General features: G+C 46.9%; 1 protein-coding gene across 1 annotated transcript; it reads left to right on the top strand.

The window, feature by feature from the left end:
• Positions 1–13,182: 13,182 nt before the first annotated feature.
• Positions 13,183–14,139, top strand: LOC138452695 (olfactory receptor 2D2-like). The gene has a single exon (XM_069605041.1). It carries the CDS (start codon positions 13,183–13,185, stop codon positions 14,137–14,139), a length of 957 nt encoding a protein of 318 aa, XP_069461142.1.
• The last annotated feature ends 1,154 nt before the right edge of the window (positions 14,140–15,293 follow it).

The following is a 15,293-nucleotide window of genomic DNA, read 5'->3' as shown; positions in this document are numbered from 1 at the left end:
CAGGATAGGTATTTGGGGTCGGTGTTCAATAGACATTTGTTGGTGATGGTCAGTGTTTTGAAGAGTATGCGTTCACAAATAGGCAGCCAGTGCGCACTTCTTCTTGCAGCGGAGGTGTGATCTTTCTTAGGGATATTCCTTGCAACTCGCAGGGTATTGAGTATGCTTTGAAGCCCTCTACCTGTGTATTAGCGCTGCATAAATAAACAATTACAATTGTTTTGGATGATCTGTAATTTGTTGATGTTCCGGGTGCTGGTGCCAGTGCATAGGGAGTTGCAATAGTCAAGCCTGGAGCATATAAGAGCTCTAGCGATGGTGCTGAGCTGTCCGTGGAGAGCAAAGGCCTGGAAGCATTAAGACATATCATGGTGTAGGCTGCCGCTGAAGATATTGCGTTGACTTGTGTGGTTAGGGACAGGTTGGAATCCAGATAGACGCCAAGGGTTTTGACTTCTTGAGAAAGAGGTATAGGGATGCTGTTGATGGTGAATGATTTGTCGGCTGGACTTAGTTTGTTAAGTTGGGGTTGTGATCCGGCCAAGAGCAGCTCTGTCTTGTCATTGTTGATGCACGGTGAGTGATGGGCCATCCAGGCCTTTATGTTGTGGTAGATCGATCCCAATGAGTTGGGGTCAGTGAGATAGTCTCCTAAGATCGGTAGGAGGATCTGGGTATCGTGGGGGTCGAAGAGGGGTTTAGTGAAGATATTTTACAAAGTACGTGAAACATAGGAACCTTGAGGTACGCTGTGGTGTTGCAAGAAGTGCGAGGTGCGTGCTGCAAGACGCTTGGTCCTTGTGGGTCCTATACAGGGTTTGGCAGTAGTTTGGCACACCACTACTACATGAGCTTAGTGCCCTTTAGGAACGTGCATATGTTATGGATGGGATCACACAGAATAACTCAGAGAGCCTCATTACAAGTCTGGCGGTAACCCTGCCGATGCTACCGGCGGGTTGCCGTCTGACTTGCAATATTTACCAGCACCTGGCTTGCCGGAAACAGCGGGGGATTAGGACCCCAGCGTTCCCGGATGTCATGCGCCGGTAAATTGTTAATCCCCATTCTCATTGAGTTCCATAGGACTCAATGGGAATGGGGACCACGGAAGCACTGGCACTGTTAATACCAGTGCTTCCATACCAGCTAGCTTACTGTGGCCGCTTTGTCCGGCAAAGTATGCCCTGGCGACAACCTTGGTATTACTGATCAGGCCCAGGCCTGGTTGATGACCTTTCTCACCGACTGACCCTCTCAGGTCCAACTGGGTTGTTTCCTTTCTTCTATCTTTCTCTCTACTTGTGGTGTTCCCCAGGGGTCTAACCTCTCTCCCTGGCTCTTCAACCACTACCTGGCACCTCTTGCCTACTGCACCGCTGCATTCTGCTCCAATGTTCAATGTTATGCGGATGACACTCAGCTCTCTTTCAGGCTCCCCTCAGCCACCTCTGCTTCTTCTCTCATACCAGACAGTCTGGCCGCAATTCAGGAATGGTGTGCCTCCAATGATCTCTACCTTAATGCCAGTAAGACTGAATTCCTCCTCATTGGGACACTTGCTCCCTCCTTTCCTCTCTCTCTCTGGCTGCCCACTCTGGGCGTGCTTCCTGCTCCTTCCTCTGAGTCTAAGAACCTTGTTGTCATCTTCGAACCACACTCTCCTTCTCTCCTCACATCTCTGATGTTTCTAAGAAGTAAAGCTATCAGCTGCACCTCCTCAGAGGTATTCTTCCTTTTCTCACATTCCCCCAGAAACTCATTGTCTCCAGAGCTCGACAATTGCAACAGCCTCTTTCTAAAGCTTCCTGCCTCTACACTTCGACCTTTACAACTTATCCAGAACAGGACCGCAAGACTTGTCCTTGACCTCAAGTCCAGGGATCGTATCTCTCCAGCTCTTAAATCTCTTCACTGGCTTCCTGTGGCTGCACGGTTAAACTTCAAGACCCTCTGCATCATACACAAGGCTTTCTGGAGCCTGGGACCGCTCTACCTCCAACTTTCTCTTCCAAAACATCTTCCTTCTTGATCTCTCCGCTCATCCACCTCCAACTCTCTGCGGATCAGACGCTTCTCCATGCAGATAGTTGGGGGCAGATATATCTCCTCGGCTGGGGCTTCCCTTTAGAACAGCCTCCCTGCCTCTCTCAAACTTGAGCAGAACTACCTCCCATTCCGTAAGCAACTCAAGACCTTCCTTTTTGCTTTGCTTCTGCTATCTCTCCCCTGCTGATGCCCCAGACTGCTCCACACACTGGTCACCTGGTAACCCTCTGAACTCGGGCCCAGGCTCCTCCATGTCCAGTTGCCCTTGCATTGTCTGCAGGCTCCCCCAGCACTTAAGGGTCTGTATCTGCAACCCTACAGTCCCTTCTTATGGACCGCCACTGGCTGCACTTGCGAGTTTACTGCACTCCCACCCCCCCGGCACTTCTCCCCTACCCTCTTCCCACACTTGCGTGATCTGAATGACACAAAGCCTAGTAAGATCGTTATTTTTCCTCCCTTTGTTTCCCCCTCCTTATATTGTCATGCCTAGAAACACTTGTGTACAGGCGCATTATAAATACCACATCATATCATATTGAATCATATCACCTTGCAGCTGTTCTTTGCCTCTGTTACCTTGTACTAGTTCTTTGCCTCTGGAACCTTGTGCCATTTATGTGCCTCTGTTACCTTGTACCACCTCCTTGCCTCTGTTACCTTTTAGCAGCTCTTTGCCGCTGTTACCTTGCACCAGTTCTTTAGCTCTGTTACCTTGTACCACCTTCTTGCCTCTGTTACCTTGAACCACCTCCTTGCCTCTGTTACCTTAAACCACCTCCTTGCCTCTGTTACCTTGAACCACCTCCTTGCCTCTGTTACGTTTTAGCACTTCGTTGCCTCTGTTACCTTTTAGCAGCTCTTTGCCGCTGTTACCTTGCACCAGTTCTTTAGCTCTGTTACCTTGTACCACCTCCTTGCCTCTGTTACCTTGAACCACCTCCTTGCCTCTGTTACCTTGAACCACCTCCTTGCCTCTGTTACCTTTTAGCAGCTCTTTGCCGCTGTTACCTTGCACCAGTTCTTTAGCTCTGTTACCTTGTACCACCTCCTTGCCTCTGTTACCTTGAACCACCTCCTTGCCTCTGTTACCTTGAACCACCTCCTTGCCTCTGTTACCTTGAACCACCTCCTTGCCTCTATTACGTTTTAGCACTTTGTTGCCTCTGTTACCTTGCCTCAGTTCTTTGGCTCTGTTACCTGGTTCCAGTTCCTTGCCTCTGGTACCTTGTACCACCTCCTTGCTTCTGTTACCTTGTACCAGTTCTGTGCTATGGTTTGCTGCTTCCCTAGTTTCTGCTTTGCTATACTGAATTCCCTTTTGGGGATCATAGTGTTTGGTTTGTGTTTCATGGTGTCCGTACCTATGCCTCTGCGTATTCCTTTGTAAAGGGATGGTCTCCTATGACCTAGGAGGTAATCTCTGCCTTTTCCTTTGTCTCTTCCTTCCTGCAGTCCATAGTCTATTTCAGTGTGTTGATTGCTGCTCCCACAGAAGGCATCCAATGTATGTTCCGGCTGGACCCACACAGGTTTCGTTCATGTAAGTACATTCTTCTGTGTGCCATAGGGTCCAGATACAGAAGCCACACGCATGCTGCCTCCATCCATCTTGCAGGTTGTGGTGCATGTAAGAGTAACTTGCACAGAGGCATTGAGCTTCCCTTAATTCTGTGGGTATTCTCAATTCAAAGCTGTGTACACCCCCAGTGGGATTCCTCATTGATTGGTTCCTATCCTTTCACCACCATCAATGCTCTGATTTACCTGCTATGTTCTTTCTACTTGTTTACCCCCCTTCTGTATGTGTTTGTCTATCCCCTCATATCAGCATAGACACCCCCAAACCAACCGGGGGTGCCATATGTACCTCCTCGCAATGTCATTGGTAAATTAATAAGTGTTTATCAGTGTATTTAATTGATTGATTGATGTATACAATGCTGTGGCGTAACCACAGTATAAATGATGCCTTCATCAGGACCAAAGTATTCTTAAAGTTATGGATCAATTTCAATGAACAATTTTGGAAACCATCACTTTAAGACTACTTTAGTCCTTCTAAGAAGAGACTGCACCTCCTCTCGAGGCGGTGGCCTAGCCATAATTGCAAAAACTAGGCTAGCACTGAGATTTGCTGCCCCACTAAAGGTAGACTCTTGCGAACTCCTGACCGCCAAACTAACTTCCTCAACTACTCAAACATTATCTATCCACCTCATCTACAAACCTCCAGGCCCTCTAGGATCCTTTGAAGAAGATCTCACTAAAATTGTCATGATGCCTACCTCCAAGGAGCCAGGTCCGACCCAGCAACCCCAGAGGCAGGCATCATTCCCCCCAGGGAAGTGCCAGCGGGCCCAAGCTGGGGCCCTTTGGACACAGTCCTGGCGCCTTAGGCACCAGGCTCATGTTGGACCCCTGTCCTGGCACCTTAGGCGCCAGGCTCATTAAGCTAGACATGTGTTCAAGTGTTTTAATGTGCACTTACCTGATGCAGACCATGCTGCTACATCCAGGCCCTCTTGAGGCCTGAATGGAACTACTTTACCTGTGGGACTACTTTCCCCTGGGTGTGGTCGGGGAAGGATACATACCTGATCGGTGGAAGGATACATACCTGGAACTTCTTCCAAAGCTATTTAAACCACGCCCGATCAGCAACTCACGCTTCGCGTTGTTCTGCTCCTCGCAGCTGGACGCTCACCGTGTCAGCTCCTGCATCTGGACTTCAGCCACGCCTGTCAGCATCCTGGGTCGCCTGCAAGGGGAGATAAGAGAGAATTGGAGAAAAAGAAGACCTTACCTGCTAAAGCTGCATCACGGAGACATCACACCGACGATCCTGAAAGGGAAGACATCATTTTAAAAGCATTTCGCTTCGATCGCTGCAGCGCTGCATTTCACTCACCTTTCCTGGGCACCTCCATCTTCAGCAGCGATCATCCGGATCCGCAGCCACTTCCCAGTGCCTAAAGAGAAAAAGACAAGAACACAAGGTGAGAGAAAGAAGGGAATAGGAAAAGCTCAGTTTCCTTCTAAGACTTACCTGTTGGGTCATTCCAATTTCATTTCGGGTCCTGCCGTTTCCTGGCATTCCGGACCCCGGCCCCAATGGGGAAAAAAGACAAAGACATTGAATGAGCGAATGCAAAGACATTACCCGAACGCTCATCCAGAACTTACCTGTCATTTACTGGAACTGCACGTTTCACTTCGGGTCGGCGCCATATCTCCAGCATTCCGAACCCCGGCCCCTAAGGGGAAAAAGACATAAGCGTTAGCGCTTGCTGCAAAAAGACAATGAACATTATTATTAAGCTTGAACTTTTGAACTTGCTACAGAACTCTTACAGCGCCTCACCTGAATAGTCAAGCTTATTTGAACTCCCATCAATCCTCAATCCAGTGAAGTAACTGGGTTTCAACGCGCCCCTGCATCAGAAGCAGGATGGAGAACTCATCCTTCCAGACCCTAAGGTGAGACTTCACGGGGAATCGTGGAAGGGCATCGTGGAGGGTTGGTAGGGAGTGGGAGGCTTGAGCATTATTCCGTCAGTAGGTAATACTCCCTTTTCACGCGCAGGGGAATATTCCTGCGAGCCAGAGAAGCCAGAGTAGAGGGGCCTTACCTGTCCATCCTCAGAGTGCTGCGCTTCACCATTGAAGAAGCATCAGCACTCAAAGCCAGACCTGCGCCTCCGTGGGAATCAGGTGAGCGTGACAAAAATCCTCTCGGATAACCTCAAAAATACATCACCAAGCCTTCTCCTAGGAGATTTTAATCTAGGCTATAATGACCCCTCAGATCCTAATGCAACACAGATCAATGATTCCATCGAGGAATTAGGCTTCGCCCAAAAGGTAACAGTCGCTACTCATACTAAGGGCAGAAACCTTGATTGCATAACGGAACACCATTGTGTAACGTCCATTAATGCCATAACACCTTTGCCCTGCTCTGACCATCACTTGATCTCTTTCTCCCTTGAAGCCCCAGCCCCCTATCATACTATCAGTATAGCCCCTGCTAGTCCTACAAGGAACAAAAAGAACATTACAGCTGATAAACTCATTCCTCTGATCATCCCTACCTTGAACCCTCTCCCTGACTCTGCAGACCCATCTACCTTGGTCGAAGAATACAACAAGGTAATGTTATCCACCTTAGACACCATAGCACCTTTGAAAATTAGAAAATGCAAGCAGAAAAAAACATGTTCATTCATGGTTCTCTCCCCACCTAAAAGTCATTAGACTTGAAAAACGTGAATGTGAACAGATATGGAGATTAAACCCTTCTGAAACGAACAAAAACAACCTCACCAAACTAGCCTCCCTATACAAAAAAGAAACAATCCTTGCAAACAAGAATCCTACAATTTGCGCATCACTCAAGCTAAGTCCAATACAATAGAACTATTCACAATCCTCAAAGGGGATAAAACCTGGTGCACTAGCATTCAGAGTGCTCTAGCTAACAAAATAACGACCTTGCAGGCAAAGATTAACAACAAAAAAGAATCCCTCCTCCTCGCCTCTAACTCGAACAACATTATGGCCTCTGTGCCCTCGAACACCTCCTCACCTCTCATCCTTTCCGAAATATTTAAACCCCTTTTTAAATTTAAGAAAGTTTCCATTCTAGAAGTTGAAAAGGTTATCTTAACTCTCAAACCGTCCAACTGCCACGGTGACCCTTTCCCTGCACAAATTATAAAGGATGCCGCAAGGGACCTTTCCCCATTTATATCCAAACTCATAAATGCCTCATTCTCTTCTGGTACCATCCCCAACAATTTGAAACAATCGTGGGTCCTCCCACTTCTAAAAAAACAAACACTTGACCCGACCATTCCCACAAATTATCGTCCCATTACGACAGTGCTATTCCTGCTTAAAGTTCTGGACAAGGTAGCATACCTCCAAATTCAACAATATTTGGAATGTAACCACCTCCTAGGAGTACGTCAGTCAGCTTTTAGACCGCAACACGGAACAGAAACTACACTGATTGACCTTAAAGCACAAATAGACACCCTGAGAGACAATGGTAACACATCACTACTTCTGCTGCTCAACCTCTCAGCGGTGTTTGACTTGGTTGACCAGAAGACTCTCTGCCACCACTTAGACTCGGCCACCCACTTCTCACAAGAAGCCATAGGCTGGATTCAATCCTTCTTAGATAATAGAACTATGCAGGTCTTTGCAACTTCAGCAGCCGCAGTCCCTATTCCTATCACTTGTGGGGTGCCTCGGGGCTCATGTGTTTCGCCCACTCTGTACAACATCTTTACGAAGCCCCTTTTTGATGATCTAGACGGCCTGGGTATCAACTACACTAACTATGTAGATGATACACAGATCCTCATCCCGCTGACGGGAGATTACGACAAGGATTTGGCCTTTGTGAACAGAGTGTACCTCATCATCCAGGCATGGATGGCATCTCATGGACTATGCCTGAATGATGACAAAACGGAACTCCTCATTTTGGGCACCACGGCGAATATCAATAAATTAGGCCATCTATATTCTAACTTCACCATAGACAATAACAATATCCCAGTAGCCAAGGAAGTGAAAACTCTTGGCCTTTACCTTGACTCCACTCTCACCTTCAAAAAACAAGTAAACTCCATGGCCTCTGCCACCGCCTACACGTGTAAGCTAATTAGAGCAGCTAAGCCATTCCTTACACCTAACAACTGCATTACTGTAGCAAGAGCCTTGGTATTATCTAAACTGGATTATTGCAACACCCTATACATAGGCTGCAACAAACACATTACCAACAAGATGCAAATTTTTCAAAATAATGCTTTAAGAGCAGACCTCAACATTCCCAAGAAAGTTCACATATCTGACTTTAGAAGATCCAACAACTGGCTCTCCACCAAAGATAAAATCCTCCTCAAATCAGCCTCCCTAACTCATAAATGCTTACATATGGCCGTCCCCCAGTACCTTACTTCCAGATTCCGGAGACAATCCACTAACTGCCCCGCTAGAACAGCTAATACTAACCTACTTCAAGTGCCTGGATTCAAATGTATGAAGACTGGTGGTAGTAGTAAATTCCCGGCCAAAGCTCCCCAAAACTGGAACTCACTCCCACCCTCTTTAAGAGAAGACATGCCCTACCTACGCTTCAGATCTAACCTCATCCAATGGATTAAGGAGCACACCACTGTCCACCACTGTGTATAACTGTAGATATATATCTGTATCTGTATCTGTACAATTGTATATAACTGTGGCGTGATGCTCTTCACTATCCTTTGCTCTCTTGTATGATACAAGCCAACACTGTTTATTATTATTTTGTACTGTAACGTACAGCAATGTAACCTAAGCTGAACAACCCTCTGTTTCTTCTTCTGCGCCCTAACACCTTCAGGTCTGGTGTGCATAATAAATAAATGAACAAACAAACAAACTAATAAAGGCGTCATTTACACTTTACTTTTCTAGAGTTTATTGGCAGTCGTGCACTATTTCTAAATATAATTGCCTATGTACACATGTTTATATTGTTTTGTTTGATTTTGGGATTAGGAATAATCTATATTAAATTATGTTTTGCAATTTTTGGGACTATTTAATTTAGCTTACTTTGAAGTTTCTTTCAAGATGTTCATTTATTGACTAATTTGTCCAATGTTTAGCGAAAGAGCAGTTTTGATATAGTTTTGTGTTTCCTTCCTTATGCCATCGCCAATCCGTACTCTGTTTCTTGAACCATCTTCATGATCTGCTGCTACTTGGGTAGGTTGCCCTGCAGAAATGCAATAACTAAAATAAAGATAATTCTGATACCACTAGGATTACCATCAGCCAGAGTGGTAAATCGCAGGTGTTTTGCCACTGACAGTATTTCTGATGTAATGAGATTTTCTGTTTTTTTCAACTATCATGAATCAAGCAGTTTGGTAACTTTCAGAATTTGCAGTTTTGTTCCGAGCATAATTTAAGGTTTCTCTACTGGATGAAGGAGCCTCAAGTCACAACCAGAGATCATGTCCTTTGCATGGGTAGAGGAAACCTTCCAAGAAGAATCACAGCTGTCCACTCTCTTCCTCTCGGAATGAGCTGACCTGTCCTACTCTCTACTCTCCTTCTCCACTCAACTCCTTCTGCTGGGTGACCTCAACATCCATCTGGTCTCTCCTAACTCCTCAGGACCTTTCTGAAACCTTTGCGATTCTCTCTCCCTCTCTATCCTACCTTCTGCCTCCGCGCACACAGTGGGCCACACTTTGGATGCTATCATCTCTGCTGACATCCCTCTCTATCCCTCTCACTACCTCCCTCTCTTGGACTGACAACTCTCTTCTTTCTTCACACTTAAAGCACTCCTCTCCCCTTCCATCGGCACACGTGGCACAGCCACTCAGTTTCAAAGTCACCAGACCCATGAAAAGAGTGACAGTGGCTGCCTTTGCCTCCACCTACTCTCTGCCTCCTACTCCTGCGGCTGACTCGCACCCTGACACAGCCCTCGCTAACTTCAGTCTCTCTATCTCGAACACCCTTGATACTCTTGCCCCTGTATTGAGGGTCTGACTGAAGCCTTCCAAAAAGTGCAACACTTGCTACGACTCTGATCTGGCTGCCCTGAAACGCAAGTGCAGGGCAGCTGAGCGGAAATGGAATACGTCAGGTGGACCCTCTGACAAACTGGCCTGCTGCCTCCATCAAAGGCAATATCAACTCTGCATTCAAATGAAGAAAAGCGTCTTTATTCAAGCCTGCATCTCCGTGACATCAAACAATACGGCCAAACTCTTCAAAGCCTGCAAGGAGCTGGCCAATCCTGCAGCAGCCTCCTTTTCTGTCACACCCACCCAGGACCTTTGCTCAGCCCTGGCTGCACACTTCACCGCAAAAACCCAAGGCATTGTTTCTTCTCTCACTTCCACACCACTTCATAAACCAACCGCATTGGAGCCTCGCTTGACCCCTCCACCATTTCTCCTCTCTTGTCTCACTCCCATTACACCTGATGAGGTCGCCAGAAAAGTCCGGTCTATGAAGGCCACATTCAAACAGGTGGACCCCTGCCCCGCCAAAACAATTAAGGACAACATTGACTCTCTTGGCTGATCCCTGCAATCTCTCTTTTTTCCATTGGAGTTTTCCCTACTTCACTTAAGCACTCCATTGTGCACCCTCTGCCTAAGAAACCCTCTGCCGACCCCTCCATTCCGTAACATCTCTATCACCCCTTTCCTGGGAAAACTCCTGGAGAAGCTGGCTATCTCTCAGCTCACCCTCCACACTGAATCTGTGGTTGCCTCTACGACCATCAGCCTGACTTTAGAGCTTCCAGAGGCATGGAAATTGCTCTTCTGAACACCCATGAAGACCTGCTCTCAAATCTTGACACTAACACTCCCTCTTTTCTCATTCATCTTGACCGCTCCTCTACCTTTGACACAGTAAGCAACAACATCCTGATCCATGTCTCTGTGACACCCTGGGAATCACAGGTCAGGCTCTGGCCTGGTTAACCTCCTGCCTTTCCGACCCCCCATCCCAGGTAGAACTGGGGTCCTTTCTCTCTACTATCACTTTTTCTACCTGTGGCGTTCCCCAGGGTTCTATCCTATCCACCTGGTTTTTCAATGTCTACATGGCTGCCCTGGCACATGTGATTGCCAACGTCATCTCTAACTTTCAGTGTTATGCGGATGACACACAACAGTCCTTCAGGCTACCCTCAGCCACATCCTCTACCTCGCTCATATCTGACTGTCTGTCCGCAATTGAGTCATGGTGTGCTGCAAACAACCTCTACCTCAACACCAGAAAAACTGAGATTGTCCTCATTGGGACTCCTGCTCCCGCTTTCCCACTCTCACTCTGGCTGGCCTCCCTTGGCCCTGTACCCACACCCACCTGTGAGGGAAAAAAACGTGGGGTCATCTTCAACTCCACTCTCTCCTTCTCCACTCATATCTCAGACATCTCTAAAAAGACCAACTATCAGCTGCACCTCCTCAGAGGTACTCTTCCTTTTCTCATCTTCTCCCAGTGACTCCAGAGTCTGGGTCTCTCTATGCTGGACTACTGCAACAGCCTCTTTCTCAACCTCCATGCCTCTGCTCTGCACCCTCTGAAACTCAATCAGAACAGAACAAGACTTACCCTTGGCCTCAAGCCCAGGGACTGCATCTTTCCAGCACTGAAATCCCTTCACTGGCTCCCTGTGGATGCAAGGATCAAGTTCAAGACCCTCTGCATTGTGCACAAGGCTTTCTGGGGCCTGGGACCTAACTACCTGCAACTATGCCTACCTAAATACTGTCGCTCACAAGCCCTCCGCTCCTCTACCTCCAACCTTCTGCAAGGGAGCCAGTTCTCCATGCAGAGATTTGGAGGGAGATCTTTCTCCTCAGCAGATGCCTCCCTCTGGAACAGCCTCCCTCCGTCTTGATCCTGATCTCCTGAAGTTCCGGAAACTCCTTAAGATCTTCCTTTTCTCCTCTTCCTTCTCTCTCCCTCTACCCTGCTAACCTCTCTCTCTGCTTCCATCCCTCTCTCCCTCCTTTTCCACACAGCTTGCTGACTGACCGCCGGATGTACCTCAAAGTCTCACAGGTTCATGGCACCCTCGCCAGTCCTCTCACACTTGCCTCCGGGCCTGCACTTGCCTCATCGCTATTGCACTTGGTCAATAACCCACAAGAATGGCATTCGCTCAGCACCTACCCAGTTTCTGATTAACTGGGCGAATTTGGGATTTCCCAAACCCCCTTCCCCCACCCCTCTTCTGTACTGTCTTGCTCGATCTGAATGAACCATGCCTTGAAGATCGTCTATGTTCCCTGTCTCCCATCCTTGCATGGTGGCGCCTCAATGCACTTGGAAAAACTGCAGAATTGTCATCAGACCTATTTGCTGTTATCTACACTGTTAATTGTATTCTATGCACTTACTCTGCCCGTGCAGACTTGTATTGTTCAGAAATTCAAGGCCTCTGAATGACTGTTGTTTTTGCCCCTTGTTCTCTCCGTCCTTGAGCGCTTTGAAACACTTGCCTTGTGTATAAGCGCTATACATATGAACATTACCATTACAGCTAGAATGATTATGAATGACATTGAAAGAAAATGTTTCTTATGTAAGCTATATGAGTATAACATTTGAATTTAGAGTCCTCTTGAAAGAACTGCGCTTGTGTGATTGCCCCAGGTGCCTCGCTTGCTGTTGCCAAGTCTTATACATCAATAGTACAGTGCTCAGGAACTGCAGGAAACGCAAACACCCGCGCCTTAGGATTGACACCAATCAACTGTTGTATGATGTGTAAGTGATGTGGTTGCTGCCAGGGCATACTAGACATTCTACCCTATGGCCATATACCTCAAAGGGCTGTCACAATAGAGGAACATCCCAAATGGCTTTTACATCAATATGAGAGATTCTCCTAGAGCCCAGGATACTCAAGGACATCTTAGACATAACCATCAATTGCCAACACATGTTTCAACGCTAAGTCTTTTCCAAGGCATTCAATGCAATTGATCCTATGTCATCAAATCGCAGGCGAATGTTCCTTTGCATCATTTGTTTCAAAGCTGAGTGCCGCACCACGTAATATGTAATGGGCCTCTGGCCATAGATTAAGTACTTGAGGTTATCCAGTTTCTAAGAGTATGGATTCCTCTTCATTTCATTCTTTTGGAAGGATTATTAGTATTAGTATTTTTAGGGTATTTATTGAGCACAGAGCTGGCTTCAGGAAGCTACGGAGCACTTTACAGTCATGGGGGAAGAGTAAGATTAGGGAGCGGATAAACAAGGGAGTGGAGATCTAAGAACAGCAGAGGGAGGGCAACAGTCAGCAAGGACTCTACAAGTGGCTGGGGAAGGAAACAGTGGAGATCAGATCGCCCAGTCCTGTGTATGGGGGGAGTAGATGGTGTATAGACCTATGCATTAGGGTGCAGTCATTCCTTGAAGAGGAGGATCTTGAGCTCCTTCCTGAACTGTAGAAGCGAGGGGGTGGGTCGCAAGTTGATGGGGAGGAGGTTCCAGAGTCTTGGGGCATAGATATAGAAAGCCTGCCTTCTGGTAAAAATGAATAATATTGTCTTCTTGTTTAGATAACACCAGATGAACGTGATGGGAAGAGTGAACGAAACTGTGGTGACTGAATTTATCCTCTTGGGATTTCCAAGCCTGGCCGAGATCCAATATGCTATGTTTTCTGTGTCCCTGATGATTTACTTGGTCACGCTCAGTGCTAACAGTCTCATCATCGCAGTGATCCGAGCTGATCACCGCCTCCACTCTCCCATGTACTTCTTCCTCTGCAACTTGTCATTGATCGATATCTTTTATTCATCGTCAAATGCCCCTAAAGCACTGGAAGGATTTCTGGTCAAGAGGAACGTTATCACATTTTTTGGATGTGCTGCTCAGATGTACTGTGCCCTCTCGCTGGGTATTACCCAGTGTATCCTTCTGGCGGTCATGGCGTGGGACCGATATGTCGCCATTTGCAAACCCCTCAACTATCACATGATCATGAGCAAGAGGACCTGCGTTCAGTTTGCAGTCCTTACCTGGAGCAGTGGCTTTCTCCTGGCAGTGGTACATGTGTCTGTCACACTAACAGCACCTCTTTGCGGACACAACCAAATCGATTATCCTTCATGTGAAGTGACAGCTGTGTTGCGATTAGCGTGCACAGATATCCGTTTACGTGAAGCTGTGATATTTCTGATGTCCGTGGCCATCCTTATCATCCCCTTCGCCATAATACTCCTTACGTACTCTTGCATCATCGCCACCATTTTAAGAATGCCGTCTGCAGCTGGGCGACAGAGGGCCTTCTCCACCTGTGGATCCCATGTGACCGTGGTCACTCTCTTCTTTGGGACTGCCATGGCGATGTATATGAGACCCAGGTCCATGATCTCTATAAAGAGCGACAAAATACTCACTCTCTTCTACGGGGCGGTGACTCCAATGCTGAACCCACTTATCTATACGCTAAGGAACAAGGAGGTGAAGGGAGCGCTGACGAAACTGCTCTGCAGGAAGATCACATCCAATGATGAAAGTGTCAGAACCTAAATAGTTTTCATGGAAGAGTGTATCCTTATTTGTTTTGTATTCTATGTATATTGCATTGCTTTAAAAAAAAAGTATTGTGCTAAAGCTTGCAAAAACAAGCCTTTTCACAAATTGCAACAATTTACAAAATAAGAAAACAATCAAATGCTTTGGTAGCTATAAAATTCACACAATTTCTTTAATACAACACATACTAATGCATAGAATGCTAACACCAATGTAACCCCATTCCCCAGATCAACATAATCAAAAACATTTCAGAAAAAAATGAAAGACCCTGAGGTAGGGCATCATTATGGGTCCGGCAGTAACTGTGCCGGTGATACCAGCGGGTTGCCACCAGACTGGGTACATATTTAGCGGCGCATGACTTCCCGGTAACAACAGGGGATTACAAACCCAGTGGATTGCAAAGTCAGGCGCCGGCAAATTGTAAGTCCCCATTCCCATATGGGAATGGGGACCACAGAAGCACCGGCACTGCTCTTAACGGTGCCGGTGCTTCTGTGAAAACTCTGTGGGTGGGGATGTACCACCTGGCAGGTCTGGCCTGCCGGACGGGAGGGCACCCACCCGGCACACTTAGAATGAGGCCCAACGTGTTTTAAGGTTTCTTCAGTTTTCTCCTGACAGAATCTACAGTCGGCACTGAGTACCTACTCATCCCACTTGATCCTCCTCTCTAGAGTAGAACATTGATTTAAACGAAAACACATGTATATACCATGATGTTTAGGACATGGAAACAACGGCACATACATCAATTTCTCCATTTTTTTCCACCCAAACTTTGCATATTCCGTATAGAGGGAGTAAGTAACGATCAGGTCAGACCTTTCGGCCCAATCAGCGTCAAACAGTTTCTTCTTGACCAGCTGTAGAGTAGTCCTTAGTTCATCAATTGTGGCACCAATGTGGTGCAAGATACAAACCATGCTCTGCTTGAGCTCGCTAATTGTGGTTGCCAGGCAGGCGGGTTTAGGAGTTTTGCACACTCCCCTAGCTGCTAGGGAAGAAAGACCTAGTTTGTGCCTCACCACTGAATTTGGCACTGAGTTGTTAACACCAAGGTCTTTTTCGAAAGCTTGCCCAGTAGGATATTTAAGGGTACCCCAGGTCAAAAAGTAATATTTGGCGCAATCTTCTATAAGTAG

This window comes from Ambystoma mexicanum, chromosome 4p, assembly GCF_040938575.1.
Source record: "Ambystoma mexicanum isolate Mex_15411 chromosome 4p, UKY_AmexF1_1, whole genome shotgun sequence".
In the NCBI taxonomy this organism is placed as follows: Eukaryota; Metazoa; Chordata; class Amphibia; order Caudata; family Ambystomatidae; genus Ambystoma; species Ambystoma mexicanum.
This window is presented reverse-complemented; position numbering and strand designations above follow the sequence as displayed.

Bases quoted from the DNA above. Each gene is read 5' to 3' on its own strand.
- LOC138452695 (XM_069605041.1), top strand. From the start codon at position 13,183: ATGGGAAGAGTGAACGAAACTGTGGTGACTGAATTTATCCTCTTGGGA.